The following is a 23,784-nucleotide window of genomic DNA, read 5'->3' as shown; positions in this document are numbered from 1 at the left end:
TGTGCTTGTACTGATTTTGTCATACACTTTTGACCTGTTTGTTCTTAAGTATAGTCAGTCGTCATATTCAGGTAGCTTGCTGTCAATGAAAGATCATAAATAGAGACTATCTGAGGTATGTAATGGCATAAAGAAGTTTCTGGCATGAGTTTATGATGGCCATGTTACTAAGGAGTGACAAAGACCTTACAGGGTTATACAGATCATCTCAAATAGAGTGTCAATAAAACATTGATGCAACCACACATCACCATACATATTTTGCTACATTTTAGGGCAATTTATTTTTGAAACATCTTTAAGTTTCAAACTTTTTATTGGTGCTATCTTTTATATTGATTCATAAAACCAAATTTCCTTAGTTACTATGCCCATGCCACAGTGGCAAAAATATTGGAATAAACATGTGCATATTTTAAGATGTTTAATAAAACACTGCTTTGTGATTTTTGAATGTCTGATGTCTTAATGATTACCAGATCTTGATGCAAATATGGTATACAGTTTACTAGCCATACCATTATTCCCTATGGGATAAAGTTTTTATTTTTAGTTCTGGTGAGTTATGATACATCGGATATTACAGTTGTCACTAGATCAGGAATGAATATGGCCTGTCCTGGACATAAGACTATTGTACTTTTAAATACCTTCTTCTACCTGAGCTAAACTTGCTGTGGAAAGGAGGAAACCTTTTTTTGTAGTAAGTTTGTTTGGCATTCTTTTGAAAGCTGCGAAGAGGCTTGGATTGTTAGCAATCTCAATTTAGACTGATGAGTCAAAACTGTAAAATGAAGACATTTTATCACATGGCTGCAGAAAGAAAGCTATTAGAAATGTTGTGTAAAAATTAATTATTCTACAGAGGCATCAGTTCTGGTATCTGCAGGTGAAGCAAACATGTGTTCTGTATTTTGTTTATTCAGGGATTACTTTTCATCTTTAGCTTCCTGTTAAAATTTTAGGATCTCTCCTCTCATCTATACACACAGTACTGAAATACATAATTGATTAAGAGATATCTTTAGCATTGTTAGTCAGGATTGATTCCAATGCCATTTAACATCTGTTGTAAAGCCAATAGACTTAAAAAGCAAAGTTCTAAAATGAAAAAACTTAATCTAGGGCAAAAAACTTGTGGTCACTTTTTCTCTCTCTCTCTCAACTTTAGGCTACCTCTTAGCTAATGATACTCAGGGAGAGACTCCATTAATACCTCCAGAAGTAATGGAATATTCCATTAAGCATTCAACTGAGGTTGACATCAATACAACACTTCAGATCCTAGGATCTCCAGGAGAAAAGGCCTCTTCCATCCCAGGATACAATAGAACTGATTCTGTAATTAGGTAAGAATACAACACAGTCTATAGCAACTTCCATTCAGAGTATCTCAAACAAATTTATATAGGTGGATAGGAGATAAAACTTGAATATTGATGGTCTCATGCATGTAGGAAAAAGGGAAGCAGTGCATGAATGTTGAATATGGGAAAGAAAAAGAGATCTCTATCTTTTAAAATGGTTTTAGTACAGGGATAATAAGGTAATGCTATAAAGGTGGGAAAGAAAAAGAGATCTCTATCTTTTAAAATGGTTTTAGTACAGGGATAATAAGGTAATGCTATAAAGGTAGGAAAGAAAAGGTAGGAAGGATTAAATCAATTGTAGGTTAAAGTAACAGTCTTAAGGTGAAATTTTAAGCTAAAGGTGACTTAGTGGCGTGGGAAAAGGTAGGATTGAAAAGTATTGAAGCTGGGGCAAGACAAATACAAGTGATTACTCCTCTAACTCCCAAATGTGAGTGACTCAGGAAAGTCCCAGGAGCAGAGAGCTAGAGTGAGCAGACAGGTAAGCAGGTAGGCATCAGGGGAAGGTGGAACAAGATCCTGGAGAGAATTGCTGAATTTGATTTGCAGTAGAGATGGAGAAATATCTTTGTAGAAATAAATGTCTTTTGCCAGTAAATATCAAGAATCAAAATAAATGGTGTTGCTTTTTTGAACATATGAGACAAATGTTTGAAACATCAGTGAATTAAAATCTCTAGATAAAACTATATAGATTAATTGCATACTGCCTTCTACAGTGTGCATAAACAAAACGACCATTTGCCAAGCTTTCCAGAGTATTCAATGGGTCTGTCTGCTTCTGTCATGAACTGTTTGTTGGTCCCTGGGATTGCTCCAGAAGCAGCTCTGTTGGCCTTCAGTAGGGAAAGAATGCTGTCGCTCAGACACTCAGTTACTGGCCTATTTTAAGGACCAATGTGAGGGGTTCAGAAGGGATTTCCATCCTTTTTGGGAAGAAGAATGATGTGTATGGTGCTCAGTGTTGGGCAACAAAGAAGAAACATGAGCAAATGATCCATTGAACAGAAATGCAGACATTAAGATGGATGAGTGGAGTCAGAAGAAAGACCACACGAGGAATGTGTCTGTTAAAGACATGCTCAAAGACCCATAAACAAAAAAATGAGAGAGTGCAGGCTCAGATGGTTTGGTCATGTAAAGTACAGTCCTGACAGGTATGAGGATAAAGAGAATCCCAACATATCAAGACTGAAGGAAAAAGACAGAGGCTGGCCTAAGAAGAAGTAGTGGAATGTCATAAAAGAAGACATGTTGATGTGTTGTGGTAGAGGATATGGCATTGAACAGAGCACTTTGGAGGGAGAGGACTCAGCACTGACCCCGCTTGATGGGATTAATGCAGAAAGAAGGAAGAAGGAAAAAAATGATGGCTCAGAGCAGTCTCAGAGTTTGAGGGTTCAAATTAAGGGGATCATGTGGCACACTAATGGATATGGAAGTTACTTCACCCAGGGTTAAAATTACTTTTCTGTGTCGGTCTCATGCCAGCCTTAATCTACTGTAAGAGGCTAGAGATGGCTTTTCATTCCCATTCATTTGGTCCCTGGATTAACAGGTCTAGAAATAATTATGTGGAAATGCTATACTTTGAAAGGTAAAGGAGCACCTTTATCTTGCTCCTTGATGATCCTTCCCTCTAGCTGGCAAAAAAAAAAGGAAGCAATATTGTCCAATTGTGTGTGTCCAGTGGAGTAGGGAATAAAATATGCTCTAAATGAAGAGAGTCGCTTGGGTCTATCAGGGATACGGTTGAGGCGAAGGAAGTATATACAGTAACAAAAATAGTGAGATAATTTACAGTTTCACTGTTTGATTTAGTTTGCACATGCTCCAAAAGGCACTCCTGAAACTGTCCAAAGTTTATAAGTAATAATGCAAGGGAGAGGGGAAATACCGATGTCTCAATAAAAGCTTTTTTAGTCCTCTAGGCAGTGTTCCAATTGGAATATTTTCCATTTCCCCTGATGTCAGAGCATTGGAGAGAATTCTTTCTGCTGTAGTGATATCAGAGTCTAATTTCAAATGCATTCTCTTGGACTTGACTAGGATATTCTAGCATCTCTGTCCCATTCCACCATCCATGTGTAAAGAAAGAATATCCTGAGGGTGCTTACACTCCATCAGTAGAGAGAGGAAATACTTGGTGATGTTTTGCTTCTTCCACCCTATTCCATGAAGAATGGAAATCTTTAGTGTGGCCATGCCACCCTGCTTGGGTAATTGACCCTGCTTAAACCTCAAAAGATAAAAATCCACCAAAACCCAAAGTCAAGTATCTTTAATTATATTTCGTATTTGCAGGTTATTATCTGCTATTCTAAGAGTTTCAGAAGTAGAATCTCGAGCAATAAGGGCGGATCTAACACACCTTCTGAGTCCACAAATGGGAAAAGATATTGTATGGTTTCTTAAGCGTTGGGCAAAGACCTATCTCCTAGTGGATGAAAAACTGTATGACCAGGTAAGAAAGACTTTAACTGCAATTTTGATTGCATTAATGGACTGTAGAGTATATAACACTAACATCCACTTTCATAAAGTAGTGTTAGAGTTTTTAAACCTCCAGTTGCTGACATTTATAACATTAGCTGTGGTTTGTTTTAGAATTTAGTGTGTATAGTCATAACCTGAAAAGAGTGTTTTCGATTTACATTTTTTTTCTAAGCGTAAATAGCTACGCTCATAACTTACAAATAACTTTTGTGATTTTTAAATGCCGTTTTGTAGGCTTTGATATAGTAGCCCACGAAAGCTTATGCTCAAATAAACCTTATGCTCCAGAACCTAAGAAGAGTCCAAATGGTGTGAACTTGTGTTCCTGTTAGTCATTTTTTCACCCTCCCCACTCCATTATGTTCCATGCCCATGTTCATGTTGTTAGTATTTCAGAATGCAGTGTAGTTGTAGCTGTGTTGGTTCCAGGATATTAGAGAGACAAGGTGGGTGAGGTAATATCTTTTATTGGACCAACTTCTGTTGGTGAGAAAGACAAGCTTTTGAGCTTACATGGAGCTCTTTTTCAGGTCTCTCTTACCAGCAGAAGTTGGTTCAATAAAAGATATTACCTCACCCACTATTTATTTGGCAGTCCTTGTGGCATGGACAGTCTTATATGCTGTTTGAACAGGACAAACACAATGGAGCTCTGATGCTGATTGGAGCCTGTTGACACATTTGAACTACAGATCAATAGTAGAAGACTTGCTGGCTTGCACTGACTAAGGAGGACATAGTGACTGCATTTTTATAGCTTCTATTGCTGAAATAATCAGGGATATTAAAATTCTCAGAGGATCATCCTTAATGAAATTTGGGATACTGAAGGCTCCTTCTTAGTCTTTGTTTGTATTTTTTAGTTATTTTTGTAAAGAAAGACTGATTCTTATCTGATTGATGAAGTGCACATATGCCATGTGCTGGAGCTGGAAAGTTTTCGGAGCAATGTCCATTGACCTGCACGTGCGCAGTGCTCTTCTTTATGCTCCCAGCACAGGTTATGATAGGCCCTGTTGGTTTACACCTCTTCAGTTCCCTCTTACTGCCGCATGGCTGGAGTCAGAATCCTTAGTCCTCTGCGATCTTCGCCTTTACACTAAGATAGCCTTTACTTTTCCTGTATATAGTATTACTTTGTTGTTTTTGTAGTGTAGATAGTTTTCCAAAGTTGTGATAGTTCATTAGTGATAGTTTCCCCGGTTGGGGTCATACAGGGTCCCTTCTGGGGACTGTGCCCCACAATCTGCAGTTTAAGAACTGTTTCACTGCTCTACAGCCAAAATGCTTCTGAAATAAATGTAGTCCAACTTTACTAATTCTGGGTCACTGAGAACGAAAATGATGCTTAAAATTGTTGATTGGCTCTAGTTTTCAAGATATGCTATTGGGTCAGTATATACGACCCTTGACTTGGGAATGGCGGAGGATAAGTGAGTTATAAAGGGAAGGGATCTCAATTTAAACCAGAAATGACTAAAATACATCTTTTACTGGATCTATGAATAAATCTATGACTGGTTTGGACAGTACTTGCTTTTTAGGCAAAACAATGAATGATGCAATCTGAAGCTGGTATTGCGTCATACATGATATGAATTGCATCATGTTCTTCCTAGAAGTCATGGATGATGCAATCATAACAAAGCTTACATCACTCTGCTGAACAAATTGCCCTATATCAGCTCTAGAAATCATACAATGTTGTGCTCTCTTATTTGTCAGTGTTTGATTTTGCAGGGACACATTCTGGGGAGGGATAGCTCAGTGGTTTGAGCCTGGGCCTGCTAAACCCAGGGTTGTGAGTTCAATCCTTGAGGGGGCCATTTAGGGAACTGGGGTAAAAATCTGCTTGGGGATTGGCCCTGCGTTGAGCAGGGGCTTGGACTAGATGACCTCCTGAGGTCCCTTCCAACCCTGATATTGGGGTGGAAATAGCTCAGTGGTTTGGGCATTGGCCTGCTAAACCCAGGGTTGTGAGTTCAGCCCTTGAGGGGACCATTTAGGGATCTGGGGCAAAAACCTGCCTGGGGATTGGTCCTGCTTTGACCAGTGGGTCAGACTAGATGACCTCCTGAGGTCCCTTCCAAGCCTGATACTCTATGATTCTGTTTAGCCAAAGTGAGCAGAGATGCCTCATACTTGTGTGAACAGTGCAGATAACTTCTGCTATGTTTGTGGTGAAGTGACTTTTGCATCACAAAAGCACAGTATAACCACTATGGTTAAGAAAGCCTATCACCTTTATTTTGGCTGCAAAATTGGAGATCAGGACAAGAGGTGGGCCCCACACATATGCTGCAAGACTTGTGCAACAAATCTTCGCCAGTGGTTGAACAGGAAAAGGAAATCTATGCCTTTTGCAGTGCCAGTGATTTGGAAAGAGCCAACAGATCATACCAGCAATTGTTACTTCTGCATGGTGCCTCCCGTTGGGAAAGGTGTGTCAAAGAAAAAAAAATGGACTGTGCATTATCCAAACATTCCATCAGCTATACGCCCAGTACCCCACGGAGAAGAACTGCTGGTTCCTGATGCACCAGAATCATTCTCACTTGAGTCAGACGAGGAAGAGGATGAAACTTCTGGTCCTGAACCATCAATGTCACAGGACCCACATTTTCTCCCATCCTCCTCCTCTGAACCACACCTCCTAACACAAGGTGAACTGAATGACCATGTCAGGGATTTGGAATTACTCAAGAGTAAGGCAGAGCTGTTGGGCTCCAGACTACAGCAGTGGAATCTCCTGGCAGGCTATCAGGGCAAATGGAGCCCATCAATGCTTGCAGACTCTTGCTGGACAGTGACAAGAGATGCTCCATTTAATGAATACAAGAGACAAGCCAAGAAGCACTGAGTAGAACAGGACTAAACTATGTACCTAATAGTTTTTTGCCTTCTGTTTCATAATAAATTTTATTTCTGTAACCCTTTTGCTGATTTTTAAAGTGTTACATAAATAGGACAGGTGAAATATTATCATGTAAAGCAACCATAAACACATGAAAAGACCTAGGTTTACAATTTATGATTAAAACTCTACTATCTACACAATATACATAGACATAAAATGTAAAAACTTAAATATCTTAGAAACAGTAGCCAATCAGTTGTTTTAATTGTCATATTTGAATTCAGCACATCAAAATACATAATAAATATCACATTTTATCTCTGAAGCAGACGACTTCTCAAAAATTGTAGACCAGTGTTTCCTGCCCTCGCTTGTTCTCTGTGAATGATAAGCACCAATGCTCTTTTCTGCTTCGGGGAAGCCTGTATCGCTGTGCCATCAATAAGGCTTTCCTGCCATGGGCTCAACAGGTGAGACAGCTTTGCCTGAGAAAGCACCTCATGGAGGAGGCCATGAGGCTGCACGCCCACTCAGATCTGGGATCATCAGAACCGGCGGAGAGCACCCATGCCAGCACTTCCCTTGCCTCGGACCTGACAGTTCCAGGCATGATAGTAGGAAGCACTCTCCTAGGCATAGAAGCAAGTCCCTGTTGAGGGATGCTTCTCAGCACAGCCTTTCTTCCCCAAGCTGAGCCAGGTTGGGTGAGAAGTCACGTGCCAACCCCACTGCACCGGCACCAAAGCTTCTCTGCCTTGAGGATAAGGCAAAGAAGAAAACTGATCCGGCGACACCATCAGTGGCCTGCTCTGTGCGGTCTCCTGCACACTCACTGCCCATCCCCCCACATCGCTTCCATGACCTTCAGTACAACCAGCTGGCATAAATGCTCCACCGCAGTCTCCCGCTGCCACCAAGGATACTGCATGGATTCCTGGCTGCCTGGAGTGCCATCTCTCCACGGAAGAGCTGGAACTGCCCGACCCATCTTCATCACTGCTCTCTGGTCCATCACTTCTCCAGGCGGTCCACTGTGATGGATGATTTGCTCCTGCTGGAGAGGGCCATGCCTTGCTCCTGCTGGAGAGGGCCATGCCTGTGCTGCACTGCGCTCTGGCCACACAGTCTGCTCCCCCGTTTCCAGAGGCATCTTCAGATTCCAAAGGCTTTTCTGAACAAGAGCCAATCTTTTCTCTGATATCTAGGCACAGATCTGATTCTCATTACCGCCTGCCCACCTTAACTTCCTGCTTACGACCTGGCCTTGGTGGTGTGGCACTGATACCCCTCAGGTCTGCTGCACACCCAGCTCTCTACTCTTTGGCCCCATTGGCTACCCTGGGACCCATACCGCCCTCAGTACCTCTCTCCCAGGCCTCGTATCAATTTGCCTCGTTTCCTTTGCTGGTACCGTCGGGCTCCGAGGTGGAAGTTGAGCCAGTATTGCTGGTCCCTACAGCTGCTTCCTCCTCTCCAGAGGAAGCTGTATGCACCCAACCTGTTATACAACCTGTGGCACCAGGAACCCCCATGCCGGCACCACCGGTCTCACCACCTCTGCTGCAACCGCTTCCTCAGTTTTCACCCCCAAACAACCCAGAGTATAGTTTTGACGTGTTGCTTGAGAGCTGCAAACTCTCACCATTGCCACCCGCGGCCCCACACATCATCTTTGGGGGCTGCCTTGCCCTATTCAGCCACCATTGGGGCAAGATCACCATGGACCATTGGGTACTGGAGATTATCCACTAAGAATATGCCACAGAATTTTTCATTCCCCCTTCAGAGTCCCCCACCCCAATGCCTCCAGGGGACCCCGCCTATCAATGCTTTCTACAACAGAGGTTTATACTCCCCATACATCCTTGTTCCAAAAAGGACGGAGAGCTCTGCCCCATTCTTGACTGTCACCTACTAAATACCTTTATCCAAAAATCCAAGTTCCATAGGTTGACGCTGACTTCTATTATCTCCTCCCTCCCCCTCCATCCCCTCCTCCCGCCTGGTTTGCAGCCCTTGACATGAATGATGCATACTTCCACATCGACGTCAACCTGGGCCACTGGATATTCCTTTATTTCTAGATGGGACGACATCACTATCAATTCTGAGTCCTCTCCTTTGGCATCGTGACAGCTCCGTGAATCTTCACAAAGGTCTTTGTGGTTGTGGTGGCTCACATGTGCTGCCTTGACTACTTGGTGTGCCCCTACTTTGATGACTAGCTCCTTGTTGTGCTGTCCCAACAGGAGCTTAGCTCTGCCATCTCCACTCTTCGTGTTCTCCTGGCCTCTCTAGGCGTTTGCATCAATGAGGAGGAGTCAGTGCTCTTCCCTACGCAGACGATCAACTTCATTGGCATGGAGCTCGACTCAATTGTGGTTTGTGCCTTCCTTCTACCAGACCTCCTCAATGCTGATAGCCCTAGTGATGACTCTTTGCTGAACCTCTTGCATCATAGTATGCCATTGCCTCTCCATCCTCGGCCATATGGCGCCTGCACTTGTGACACCACATGCAGACCTACACATATTGCCTACAACTCTTGCTCCTCTCCATGTACAGACCTCACAGAGATCATGTGATGGCCAGGGTTGTGGTTCCTTGGACAGTTCTGGCCTCCCTCACCTAGTGGACCGACCCGTCCAATGTCATAGTCAGTAGCCCCTTCACCACCCTCACCCCACAAGCCACCATTGCAACAGATGCCTCCCTTGCAGGCTGGGTGGAGCACCTCCTCCAACACACAGCCCAGGGTATTTGGACACCGCAAGAGGCCAGGCTCTACATCAACATTCTGGAGCTCTGAGCAGCTTACCTAGCCTTCCAGGCATTTCTTTCTCTGATCCAGTCACAGCTTTCTCTCATCTAGTCACCTACATCAACAAAAAAGGGGATGCCTGGTCTCCATCCCTCTGTGCAGAGTCAATACACCTGTGGAACTAGTGCATCAACCATCATATCATACTCCAGGCTATGTACCTGCTGAGCACCCAAAATTCCATGGGAGCTGCACTACCCTGCTCTCCGCCATCTATTCTGAATCTGGGGCACCTCTCACTGGGATTTTTTTCGCCACTCGCAAGTATTGCAAGTTGTCTGTCTATTGCTTCAGGGGAGACCTGAGCTAGGACTCCCAAAGTGACGCACTTCTCCTGTCCTGGACTGGAGACCTCTGCTACGCCTTTCCCTCTGTTCCCCTCCTACTACAAGTTCTCTGCAAGATTCAGTGAAACCATGCTACTGTCATATGCATAGCCTCATATTGGCCACGCCAGGTTTGGTTCCCAGACTGCCTCAGATTTTCCATCTGAGCACCTCTCTGCCTCCGAACTCTGCTAGACCTCCTCACCTAACATCAGAGGCGAGTCTGGCATCCCAACCCAAACCCACTTCACCTTATGGCCTAGTTTTTGGATGGAGCTTGAGGCTAGACAACACATGCTTTACCCTAGTATGCCACATCCTTACTCCAAGCAGGAGGGCATCCACCATGGCACGCTACCAGGCTAAATACAAATGTTTCACCGCTTGGTGTTACTGCCATCACCACCATCTTGGTGAGATTTCCATTCCCATCATCCTCAATTACCTACTCAAGATCAAGATGCTGAGCCTCACCATCAGCTCTCTCCGGGTCCATCTGGCAGCTCTAAGTGCCTTATTCCCTAAAGTGGATGGCGTCTCAGTATTTATCCACCCTACTACCATCTGTTTGGTCCATAGGATCTTAATCTAGTCCTATCTGCTCTCACAAATCCCTCTTTCAAACTGCTGGCAACATGCTCCCTCTCTCATCTCTTATGAAGGTGGTAATCTTGGTTACTGTTACCCTTCACTTGACGAATCAGCATACTCGCAACCATGATGGTGCTCTCTCTCTCTCTCTCTCTCTCTCTCTCTCTCTCTCTCTCTCTCTCTGTCACACACCCACACTCACAACCCCATACTGTGTTTCAGGGCACATCTACACTACAATGCTGCATTGGTGCAGCTGCAGTGTGTCTGGTGAAGATGCACTATGCTGACAGGAGAGTGCTCTCCCATTGCTATAAGTACTCCACCTCAGTGAGAGTATAAGCTGCGTCAGCAGGAGAGCATCTCCTGCTGACATAGCACTGGTGTGGACACTGCAAAATTCGTGTTGCTTTGGGAAGAGGGCTTTTTCCCACCCCTATGCGACGTAAGTTAGTTGACTTAATCAGTAATATAGAATTGCCCTCAGAAGGACACAGTCTCCATGCGACTGCACCCTAACTTCCTCCCAAAGGTGGTGTTGGAGTTCCACTTCATTCAGTCCATTCACCTCCCTGTCTTCTGTCCGAAGCCATACACCTCCGATGCAGATGCTACCTTTCACTCCCTCACTATCCGCCATACCTTAGCCTTATATCTCCAGAGGACCTGCAGCTTTCAGGCATTACTGAAGCTGTTTGTACCAATTGCTGGCCAGTCCAAGGGCCAAGCTGTGTCTTCCCAATGAATCTTGAAATGGGTCTCCGGGTGCATCCAGACATGCTGCACACACTCCCAACGTATAGTCACTGGATACAATTACAGCACACTCTATGCAAGCACAGGTTACCACTTTGTCATACCTAGCAGCCGTTTCCTGCCAGGACATCTGTCAAGCAGCGACATGGCGATGCGTTCACATTTTTACCTCCTCCTATGCCAGTTGTCCCCAAACTGTGGAGCTCGCCCCCCTAGGGGGCTCAAAGGAACATTCACAGCAGGGCTCAGGCCAGCCCCCATGGGGGGCGGAGAGGGAGCACCACACCATCCTGTTCCAGCTCTGCCCCAGTCCCAGCCGCAGCCCTGCAACCCATCCCACCCCCAGCCTCAGTCCGGGGCTGTGTTCCCGGCCCCAGCCTTGGCCCCCCTTACCCCTTTCTGCATCCCATGGCCCCACTCCCAGCCCTGCCTCCCATGGTGGAGGGCATGTACAGGGGTAAGGAGGGGCACAACCCTGAAAAGTTTGGGGACCACTGTGCTAGGCCATTGCTGAAGGAGAGGCTGCGAACATGCTGTTCTACAGGCTGAATTTCCATCTCCATGCTGATTACTACTTGCTACTCACCCACAATTGGAATGCATATAGGGACCATCACTGGAGGTTCTTTGAGATATGTGGTCCCTATTCCAATACCCACTCTCCATCCCCTTTGCTGTGTGCTGGCATACTCAGTGGTAAGAGGGTTATTGAAGAGGCGTTGGTGGGAGAACAAGGAGACACGATGCACATGCGGATCAGTGGACACTGCTACGAAAACCGTCTAGCTCCAGAACATGGCACATATGTGTACCCATGATTGGAATACAGATAGGGACCACACATCTGGGAGAACCTGTATTTATAGGTAAGTAGCCTTCTCTTATTGGTTGGGAACCATTAGAACATGTTGATTTGCAACTAAACATAGCCTTTACTTTAAAAAAAAAAAAAATTTTGTGAACCAGGAGGATATAATATATCTATACACATTTATTTACGCAATTGTGTAGCTTAACTTACATTTATTCAGAATCTTAATTTTTACATAGTTTTTTATTATAAGAATGGTGAATGATTTTTTTTTTTTTTTTTGTGACTAGATCAGGAGTCGGCAACCTATGGCACGCGAGCCAATTTTTAATGGCATGCGGCTGCCTGCTGGGACTCTGCGTGCCATTAAAAATCCTGCCGATGTGGCAAGCTGTGGGCTCCGCGGTCCCAGGCCTTGCCAGCCCGAGCGCAGCAAGCCGCTGCCACCTCCCCCGCCTTTCCTTAGAGCCCTGCTGCCGCGTGTGCAGCGCTCTGGGGGCTGGGGCTAGGCGCTCCCGTGGGGCAGCGTTTGGCTCCATGGGGAGGGAAAGACGCTTCCAGCTCATTCGGAGCCCTGCTGCCCCGGGCGCAGTGCTCTGAGGGGCAGGACAGGGCTATGCGCACGGGGGGGGCGGCGGCGGCAGGGCTCCGGATGAGCGGGGAGCCTCATGGTAAGGGGGCCAGGTCCGGGGCTAGCCGGGGGCAGGGGTTGGGTAAGGGGTGGGGCCAGTCAAGGGACAGGGAGCAGGGTGGGTGGGATCCCAGGGGGTGGTTAGGGGTGGGGGTCTCTGGAGGGGGCAGTCAGGGAGCAGGGGGGTTGGATGGGCATGGGAGTCCCGGGGTCTGTTTGGGGAGTGGATAGGAGTCAGGGAGCAGGGAGGGTCCTGGGGGAGCAGTTAGGGTGTGGAGGGGTCTCTGGAGGGGGTGGTCAGGAGACAAGGAGCTGGGGAGGGTTGGATGAGTCAGGAGTTCTGGGGGGTCCTGTCAAGAAGCAGGGGTGTGGAGAGGGGTTGAGGCAGGCAGGGAGCGGGGGGGGGGGTTTGTATGGGTCCAGAGTTCTGGGGGTCCTGTCAGGGGGTGGGGAGCAGTTAGATAGGCATGGGAGTCCAGAAGGTCTATCTGGGTGTGGGGATGTGAATAAGGGTTGGGGCAGTCAGGGGACAGGTAGGGGTCAGGGTCCTAGAGGGGCAGTCAGAGGATAAGGGGCCGGGGTCCCAGGACAAGGAGTGGGGGAGTTGGGGTTCAGGGGGGGCAGTCACTCAGCCCTCTGCCCTGAGCCCTGACCCCCCCCCACACCCAGCCGTCTTCCCTGAGCCCTGCACCTCCACAAGCCCTCAGGCACTTGCCCTGAGCCCTGTACCACCCAGCCCTCTGTTGACTCTTTCACCCCCCCCCATGACTCCAGCCCTGACTGGCACCCCCACATACCCAGCCCCCCTACCCTGACACCTGCACCCCCCTCACATGCCCCCAGCCCTCTACCCTGACTCTTGCACTCCCCACATCCCCGCCCCCCCCCAATCCCATGCACCCCACACATCCCCATCCCCACCCTGAGCACCAAACGGGAGCCCCTGCACCACCACTCACATTCCCATCTGCACCCCTCACACCAAATGGGAGCTGCCCAGGTGAGTGCCCCCACACCCAAACCTTCTGCCCCAACCCTGAGCTCCCTCCTTCATTCTAGCTCCTGGTCAGACCCTTCACCCCCAGCCCTGTGCTCAGTCCACTCCCACTCTCAGCTCAGTGCAGAGAGAGGAAGAGAATGGGCCAGAACCAGGGAGACGGTAGGTACCCACTGTATGTGGGCAGGGCTGGGACCCCAGACCAGCCCCGGGCTGAGCGGGTCCGGCAGCTGGGATCCCGGCTGGCAGGAGCCGGAGGATGGAACCCCTGAGCGGCAGTAGCCTGAGCCGCTCAGCCCACTGCCAGTCTGGGGTCCTGGCTGCTGGCCCCGCACAGCCCGCTGCCGGTCTGGGGTTCTGGCTGCCAGACCCTTCCCAGCTGGGGTCCCGGCCGCAGGCCTCACTCAGCCCACTGCCGGCCGAGGTGAACAGAACCCCAGACCAGCAACGGGCTGAGCGGGCCGGTGGCATAAGATCAACATTTTAATTTAATTTTAAATTAAGCTTCTTAAACATTTTGAAAACCTTGTTTATTTTACAATACAACACTAGTTTAGTTATATAATATATAGACTTGTAGAGAGAGACCTTCTAAAAAACATTAAAATGTATGACCGGCACATGAAACCTTAAATTAGAGTGAATAAATGAAAACTCAGCACACCATGTCTGAAAGGTTGCTGACCCCTGGACTAGACGGTTAATTTGTTTCCTGTGATTTCTGTCAAGCTGTACTTGGATGAAGAACAAAAATAGCATTTTAATTTTTTAAAATTTAAATAAAATAACCTTAAATGTGCTAAGTACATAAGAAAAGTTACCAAACCATGTTTTGAATTTGAAACTGCTTTATTAAACAAAGGAAGTATTATCTGTAGTTTAGTTAATTGAATTGACTGCTTCTGGTCACCACAGCCTTTGAGATTTTAGTAATCGTAGATCTCATCCTCTCACACCTAGTTTTTATTCACAGGTTAGAAGAAGACGACAGGCTTTCCTGTTTTTTCGTTAGTTTCTTAACTTTCTGAACTAGTCATTGAACTGAACTAGTTGAATAAACTGAAATGAAGAAAGTATTCTCTCTGTACCTACAGAAGAGCTGGTTTAGCACGTCATCAGACTCTGATTCCAGGTGCTTAGCCAGTAACATCCATCAGTTCAGTGGTTTCACTTTTTTTAAAACTTGGCAGCAAACATGTATTGCTTAATATTATTTTTGTGTACAAGTTTAGCCCTTAACATAGTGTGTCAAATTCAAATTTAATTTGAATAAATCTATATTTAATTTAAATTACAAATACCGATTTTCTTATTATAAAAAAAACCTATTTGTATCCATCTTAATTTGTATGTAATATGGTCTCTGAAGGCGATGAGACAAATTCTTTTACTGAAAACTAGTGCTGAAACTTGAAAATAAATGGGAATTTGAAATTGAACATGCTCACAAGACCGAAGGGTCCAGAGCCCCCTTGCAAAATTATCAAATTCCTGAGATTCAATTTTCAAAAACTTTATTCTTGAAGCGAACAGGAAATTTGAATACTTGGAATTTCAAGGGTATCAGACAGTATTGCACCAGAACTTGAATTTGGAATCAGAATTGTAGGACTGGAAGGGACCTCAAATGGTCTCATAGTCCAGTCCCCTGCACTCATGGCAGAATTAAGTATTATCTATTCTAGACTATCCCTGACAGGTGTTTGTCTAACCTGCTCTTAAAAGTCTACAATCGTGGAGATTCCACAACCTCCGTGGGCAATTTATTCCAGACTCAGTGCTTAACCACCCTGATAGGAAGTTTTTCCTAATATCCAACCTAAATGGCTCTTGCTGCAATTTAAGCCCATTGCTTCTTGTCCTATCATCAGAGGTGAAGAATAATTTTTCTTCTTCCTCCTTGTAAAAATATTTTATGTACTTGAATCCTCTTCTCTGTGCTTCTTCCCTCCCCCACCCCCGCCTCGATAAAAAGAAGCAAATGGAACAAATTCAGGGAGCAATTGCAGCTGCACTGCTGTAGCATGTCTGGTGAAGACACGCTATGCTGACGGAAGAGTGCTCTCCCATTGGCATAATTATTCCACCTCCACAAAAGAGAGGTGGAAGCCGTGTCAGTGGGAGAGCGTCTCCCACCGACACAGCACCAATATGGATAGCGCTTGGGTTGACGTAATGTACGTCATTCAGGGGTGTGTGTCTTTTTACACCCCTGAGCAACATAAGTTACATCGACTAAGAGGTAGAGTAGGTCATCCCTCAGTATTAGTGTCTTCATTTCTGAAGAACTGCAGGAATTCCTTCATGGCCACGTTGAACAACATTGCATACATGGGAAATCTTTCTTTTAAAAGGTGGTGTTGAAGGTTAGATGTATGGATACTTAAAATAGGGTTTTATAACAAAATTGGTATTGTTTCCAGTTTTTTGGCATAGAGTAAGAGGTAAATTTGGTTTCCTACCTATTTTTTCTTATACTTTTTCCTTTTTGTGAACGTAACTTTTGTATGTTAAGTAAGCAAGCACTGTGAAAGTTTGAAAATGAGTTACTATTTTGACTTTTTATAAAATGCACTCATTTAATTGTTTTCTTTTTCTTATAGATAAGTCTACCATTTAATACAGCATTTGGTGCAGACACAGAGGGTTCCCAGTGGATTGTGGGTTACCTCTTAGAAAAAGTAATCAGTAACCTGGCAGTATGGAGTTCTGAGCAGGACCTTGCAAATGACACTGTACAGTTGCTAGTAACATTAGTGGAAAGGAGAGAGAGGTAAAGTGCAGGCTTATGCAGTCAAATTTTTCTTTTGCATCTTTTGAAATTTATATTGGGCCAAAAATAAAGTGAATACAGTGTATATTACCTATTAGAATATTTGTACTGTTCTAAATGTTTTCCACAGCTAAGAGCACTTTCTGTTGAAGCATTCAAAATTGTTCAAACCCTAGCATAAGATATAAGGTATTTTATTAAAAATATGTACATACTTCCACACAAACTAAATAACTTGACGTTTTTCTCCTTTTATGAAATAACAACCATGTTCTGGGTTATATAGACTCAAGACTGGGGGGAGGGATAGCTCTGTGGTTTGAGCATTGGCCTGCTAAAACAAGGGTTGTGAGTTCACTCATTGAGGGGGCCATTTAGGGAACTGGGGTGTTTAAAAAAACACAAAACACCTTGAGGATTTGTCCTGCTTTGAGCAAGGGGTTAGACTAGATGATCTCCTAAGGTCCCTTCCAACCCTGATATTCTATGATTCTAGATTCTCCACTCTTACACCAGTTTTATGCTTCTGTAACTCCAGTGGAGTGTCACCAAGCATAAAGCTTGTATAATGGAGAGGAGAATCAGCCCGTCAGTGCTTGTCAGTCCAGTTAAGTGAGCCCCTCAAGTTTATATTGTACTGAAATGTGCTCTCATTCCCCTATGCCTCTCAGCCATCAGGGAGTTAGAAAGAATTAACTCTGCCTTTCCCCACACCCTCCCAATTCCATAATGAGGATTTCTACATTGCTATTTACTTTTGAAGAATTAACTGTTTAGGATTGAAAAATCAAATGCCAACGTAGTTATGTTGTAAAAGAATATTAAAACGGTGTAATTTTAAACATCTAAAAGCATGTAGAATTTGGAGAAAGTGATACATTTCAAAGGTTTGCTTTGGAGCTAGAAGCTGTAAAGCAGCAAATTCTTGAAAGTTTTATCCTTTTGTAGATTGACACAAAATAGTTTTTTGTGAGTAATACATATGTACTGTGTTAAAAGAACATATTACGGTTGCTAAGTGAAGCATGCACATTTTAAAACGCCAGAATTAAAGTTGCATGTACAACTGTAATCCACCCCCTTTGTGTGTATGCATTATGATGCATTATTTAATTACATGATTTTTTTCACACAGAATCCTTGGCTCATTCAGTGCACAAAATGGACAGTGCTCACTAAACAAGCAACTATTCAGTATTTTGTTTTCTGCTTGATGTTCAGTGTGTGGCCGTATGTCTTATTATTACACACTGTTCTGCTCTGAAGACAGAATTATTAACTTCCTCATTGGCTTTTCTGTGGTGCTCATCATTATAATACCTGAAGTGCATCACAAATACACCTCTACCCTGTCCTCAGGAGCCAAAAAATCTTATTGCGTTATAGGTGAAACCGCATTATATCAAACTTGTTTTGATCCGCCGGAGTGCGCAGCCCCGCCCCCCTGGAGTGCTGCTTTACCACATTATATCCAAATTCATGTTATATCAGGCCGCGTTATATTGGGATAGCAGTGAATTTATTTTCACAATACCTCTCTAAAATTAAGAGGTATTATTCCCATTTTATAGATGAGGAACTAAGGCACAAGGAGGGTAAGGTCAAAAGTATATACTAAACTTTGGGTGCTAAATTTGAGGTGCCTTGGCCTTGATTTTTTTAGAATACTCAGCATTACATAGCGCTTCATAATTATGCTCAAAGCAGAACTCCCATTGACTTCAGTTACAGTTGTGAGTGCTCAGCACTTCTGCAAATCAGACACCAGGGTTTCAAAGTCAGGCAAGAGAAACACACGAGTGAGTGATTGTAAAAGGCTTGGTTAAAGTGACTTGCCCAGTATTGCAAAGGAAGGAGTAGAATCCGGTTCTTTAAACAGCAGCATTCACCTGCCTTAACCACGAGACCATCCTTTCTCAAGGTAGGAAAAGCATTCAAGTGCCAAAGTCAGTTCTGAACTCCTTAGTATCATCTGGGAGCTGACACTGTTCAGTGCTCTCAACAGGGTTCCCATAACCCTGCCTCTCTCATTTCTGCTCCCAAGCCACAGTGTCGCTCCCTCCGAGGAAGCTTGATAATGGTGTGGGCTTTTTAGTTAAGGCTGGCAGGGGATTGAGTCCTGTCTGGGAGTCAGGTCTGGAATCCAGGATTAAAGCATGTGTTCTCAGCCTAGAGGGGAATTTTAAGGGGATCACAACCACCCTCCATTTCTTTGACTACAATGGGCGGTGTCCCTGGGTTCCAAAGTTTTGTGTTTTCTGTGTAAAATGTAATCACAGTATTGGAAGCTGAGAACCATTGGATTACGGCATAGGCACTACAGAGCCATGTTGGGGCCCTAGCTCCTGGAATCACATGGTGAGGTCAGAATCTCCACTTTGGTTTACCAAAACCAAATAAATAAATAAATAGAAGTTTATAGCCACCCCCCCGCCACCCCCGGTTTGTAAAGAAAATCTTGAAAACATTACCAGAGTGTAACTAACACATTGCCTGACTGTATCTGCAGACAGCCACTCGCAAGGGCAGGAGGTTTTCTGGCCTCACTCCCACCACCAGATGGGACCAGTCCTGTGCTGTTGCAGCTCTGGTATGGCCACTCTGCTGCTCTAGAGGAGAGGAGGCCCTGCCACTGGTCAAAGGAAAGGAAGGGTTTTCCCTGCTGTTCTCTGAGACCAGAGGGGTCTGTGAGAGGTGCTCCGTACAAAGAAAGGGAGGGCCAGCCACTGGGTTTCATGCACGCTGGATAGACTGGGAAGAAAAAGAGCCCATGTTTTGCTGCTTGCAGCCTGTTGGGGGGTTGGGAGATCCTACAGCCCCCCGCTTTCCTTCTCACTCCTCCCCCTCCATCATTTTTTGTGTGTTGAACAAAGACCATGAGAATGCATGTTTAACAAATGTGTGAGGTGAGAGAGAAGATAAAGTCAAAGGGAGGATGAATGATGGAGTGGAAAGGAGAATATAGTGAATATGGGATCTGTAATGCATCAAGGAGGAAGGGGAGGGAATGAATAAATGAAGGGATAGATGAAATGACAGAGGCAAAGGAATAGGAGTGGGAAAAGCTGCATTGAGAGGTTTGAAACTTGAGCTTAGGCAGGCATTTGTTCCCTACACAGAGGCCAAAAATAGATGGAACATAGTTACCTACACAGAGGGGCCTCTCTGCTTCTGCCCCATCATAAGTTGGCTGAGGTGGTAACAGTGAGTCCTGTTCTGAGGTGGATGCAGACAGAGCCCTCCCTGGTTTTGGAGAAGGCCCAGCTCACCTGAAGGCAAGGAGTGGTGATCCAGAAATGAGGAAGGCCCAAGTTTATGCAAAGAGGAGCAGGGCAACCAGACTAGCAAAATTTACTCTTTGCTTTTATGTTGGTGGCCCCTGCCACTGCTGGCCAAATTGGAGAGCGCCGATGTCTTACCTCTGTCCAGAGGTAAGAGGTACCTCTGTCCAGAGGGGTGGCAAGGGCTCCGGTTTGTCTTAATCTGGTCCTGCTAAAAATGCCTCCTTGAGCAAAGGCAATCTCTGCGTGATGGAGTCTAGTTGGGTTTAGACCCTTAAAGGGGCTGGCCTACGCTTGTGACCAGAAGAGACAGAAATGTGTTGCCCAGACACGAGTTGAGGAGCTCTGGAGATACACAAGAGGTGCCCTGTTTGTTGTTGTTTTGATGTGTACAGATTGACAAGCTGCAAGAAAGAACAGTGACTAAAGACTTTGCTGGTTTGTGTTCTTTTGGTTAAACAGAACTCAGTGATAAAACAGATTTTCTTTTGCTTAATCTGAATCTCCTGTAAATTCTGTAAAACTAGAGAGTCTCTAGGCTCAGAGTTATAGCAACAAAACTCAACCACTTGAGCTCAATACATGCAAGATGTCAAATAAAGGGTATTATGTGACTCTGCAAAGTGCTTTCCCATTTTTTTCACTCATAAATTAAATGATTTATAAATTAAATTTTACAAAAATCTATAAATGAGGCATAAATAAGATGAATGTCATAAAGAATAGAGACTAAGGTATAAATCCTAAGTTAAATGAATACTTTAGAACTTTAACAAAATTTCTATTAAGAATAATTGGTAAAAGCAATCAGATTGTATGTGTTTCTAAAGGATTTTCTATGAGTAAGCAATTTTTTTACTTTTATTTTTATTTTATTTTTTAGGGCAAATTTAGTAATTCAGTGTGAGAATTGGTGGAATTTAGCTAAGCAGTTTGCGAGGCGAAGCCCACCTCTTCACTTTTTGTCCAGTTCTGTTCAGAGAACACTAATGAAAGCTCTAGTTTTAGGAGGTTTTGCCCATATGGACACAGATACAAAACAGCAATACTGGACAGAGGTAAGACATTTAAAATTTCTGTCACCTTCATTTCAGCAAGCAATGAAACTCAATTCAACACTGCTGTTGCACACGGAACATCTTTAAAGGCTTTTTTAATATTAGAATTTCATTGTGATTCTTATTTTACCTAAACTTTATAAGGCACCAATTGCAGGGTACGTAAGATACCAGTTATTTAAACGTGACCAATTAATATTACATTGAGGGTCATTTTATAATCGTATTTCATAAATGTTGTTTTTTAAAAATTCTGAAATGGTCAGATTAAAATGACTGATTATCAAAAAAGGAAAGAGTGTTCCTTAAACTGAAGTCTTGGAAGTCTCACTTCTTCCCCTGGTAACTTTTTAGTTTATATGATCCTTGTAAGATTCCATGTATTTTGTGAGGCTTAACAAAGTGCAACAATACAGTAGAATCTCAGAGTTATGAACACCTCGGGAATGGAGGTTGTTCATAACTCTGAAATGTTCGTAACTCTGAACAAAACATTATGGTTCTTTCAAAAGTTTACAGCTGAGTATTTGACTTAATACAGCTTTGAAACTTTACTATGCAGAAGAAAAATGTGGCTTTCCCTTTATTTTTTTTAGTAGTTTATGTTTAACACAGTACTGTACTCTGTGTGCTGCTGCTGCCTGGTTTTGTACTTCTGGTTCCAAATGAGGTGTGTGGTTGACTGGTCAGTTTGTAACTCTAGTGTACGTAACTCTGAGGTTCTACTGTAAAATAATAAAATGAATATGAAGAGAAAATAATGAAGCATCTTGGCCCTAGAGTGTAACTGAAGCATGAGCAATAAACACCGTAGGTTTATAAAGAATAAATCTTGTGAAAAACTTAATTGCTTGCTTGATAAATTGCAAAATTAATAACTGAAAGGGAACATGATAGAGGAACTGGTAATATACTGGGGTTTTGTAAAGCTATGACTGTCTTGAAAAACTAAACTAAAAAATTAGATCAAATTATCTTAGCTATCAACAGTATCATGCAGATTGAACATAGGCTGGAAGACTAAAAATGTTTCTCTAAACAAAAGGTCAGTGTTGTAATGATTATTGTATTGACTCTGGTATTTACATGGCAAGGATTTGTAAACTTAACTTCCTAAATAAATAGTTTAAAAAAAATGATAGATGGCAGTATGTTGTGTGGTACCACAAAGATAATTAAGACTGATCTTATTTAACAGTTTCATTAATTAGCTAGAATAGAAAAGAAACTTTCAGGTGATACCAAATTTAGAGGAGATTCATATACCAGAAAGGACAAAAAAAGGCACAGTAGAGAGGAATTTGAACACCATAAGTGGGCAGAAAATAAGTTGGCAAGAGATAATGCTGAAACAGACCCCTAACGGAGATAGTGAATGGCAAGATTAAATTAAAATTCACTTAATGGGCCTGATTAATCATTGTGTTATCCCAGTTTTATGCCAGTTTTAATTCCATTGAAATCAATGGAATTGCACCAGTGTAAAAGTGGAGTAACAATGGTGAATCCCAGTGCTTTGTAGGTGGGGAGAGTGGGAAAGGTTGTGTGCCATAAAGACTTGAATTTTTAATGAATTGATAGGAAACTGTGAGTACTACATGTATTAAACTGGAAGAATACATTTATCAGAAATGGCTGTGTAATTTTTGATTCTGTAGGTTCTTCAGCCACTTCAGCAGCGATTCTTGAATGTGATAAACCAAGAAAACTTTCAACAGATCTGTCAAGAGGAGGAGGTGAAACAGGAAATCACTGCCACACTAGAAGCGCTTTGTGGCATTGCTGAGGCTACCCAGATAGATAATGTAGCAATACTCTTTAACTTTCTGATGGACTTTCTTACCAATTGCATTGGATTAATGGAGGTGTACAAAAACACACCAGAGACTGTTAACCTCATAATAGAAGTTTTTGTTGAAGTTGCACATAAACAAATATGCTATCTCGGAGAGGTAAATGTGACCAGAGAGAGAGAGAGAGAGAGAGAGAGAGAGAGTGTGTGTGTGTGTGTGTGTGTGTGTGTGTGTGTGTGCATGCACGCACATGCAAAATGAGATCGTAGTCTCTAAATCAAGTAAACCACAATGATTTTAAATGCTGAATAGGAAGAAATATTGTAGAGCCGAGCCCTCTTAAATGTATGCCTGTTAACGGAGTGAACGTATTTAAAATGTAGACATCAAAAGGTTCATTGATCTTTTAAAATAATACATCTAATTTATTTTTTATATAATCCATTAAAGAGCATAATTCACTGAAACTGATATGTTATTAAAAGGAAATAGACCTCTTTAAAGGAAACCAGATTTGATAAAACAAGCAAATCCATTTACAGGTTTCTGCTATAGTAAAACCCAAGCACACTGACTGGAGACTGGAAAAAGAGAGAGCATCCCACAGTTCTACCTCTTATATCATTCAGAAAACTTTTGGATGTACTAAATAATATTTCCTTGTCTATAAGTGAGAGTGCATATATTGTCTCTGAAAAGGTAACCCAAAAGTACAGTTAGACTATGCATACACTAACAAATTTACCTATAATTCATCATTAGTCCAGCTCAGGGAGTTTTTACCATGTTTAACTTTCTCTGAAGGTTTGTCTAGGGCAACTTGCCACTGGTGTAACTTCTGGTGCAAACTCTTAATGTAGAGACATTGCATTGGTGCTAAACATGGCTTTCAATGGTGTGATTTACCTCAGTAAGTTACTAGTGCATTGTACCTACGTAAGGACTTTGTACTGGTATAGTTATACCTGTGCAAATTTCCCTGATCCAGGCAAACCCTAGCTACTGCCATTGGATCTGCCGTAATGGTGCATTAAAGCTACAAAATGTGCTAGTGTGAGCAAGACCCTAGAGATTCTGAATCTGCAATTCTGAACAATTTCTTGAGTTTGGCAAGAAATGTCAGCCTGTCCAAAACCATTTAATATATAGACTCCTGATTTAAAATTTTCTTTTTAAGTTTGGGGTAACCTGCCAAAAGTATGGTTATACTAGTAAAGTATTGT

General features: G+C 43.5%; 1 protein-coding gene across 2 annotated transcripts in view; it reads left to right on the top strand.

Moving 5' to 3' along the window:
• XPO4 (exportin 4) overlaps nt 1–23,784 on the top strand; it is a 144,759-nt gene that overhangs the window by 108,475 nt on the left and 12,500 nt on the right. For both annotated transcript variants that reach the window (XM_030561803.1, XM_030561811.1), the window contains 5 exons: nt 1,172–1,349; nt 3,675–3,834; nt 16,260–16,429; nt 20,594–20,768; nt 22,427–22,720. In XM_030561803.1, coding sequence (XP_030417663.1) covers nt 1,172–1,349; nt 3,675–3,834; nt 16,260–16,429; nt 20,594–20,768; nt 22,427–22,720 — 977 coding nt within the window. The remainder of the gene's footprint in view (nt 1–1,171; nt 1,350–3,674; nt 3,835–16,259; nt 16,430–20,593; nt 20,769–22,426; nt 22,721–23,784) is intronic.

The sequence above is a fragment of the Gopherus evgoodei genome, chromosome 1, assembly GCF_007399415.2.
Source record: "Gopherus evgoodei ecotype Sinaloan lineage chromosome 1, rGopEvg1_v1.p, whole genome shotgun sequence".
In the NCBI taxonomy this organism is placed as follows: Eukaryota; Metazoa; Chordata; order Testudines; family Testudinidae; genus Gopherus; species Gopherus evgoodei.
Note: the sequence above shows the minus strand (reverse complement) of the source record. Positions and strands in the feature narration are given on the sequence as shown.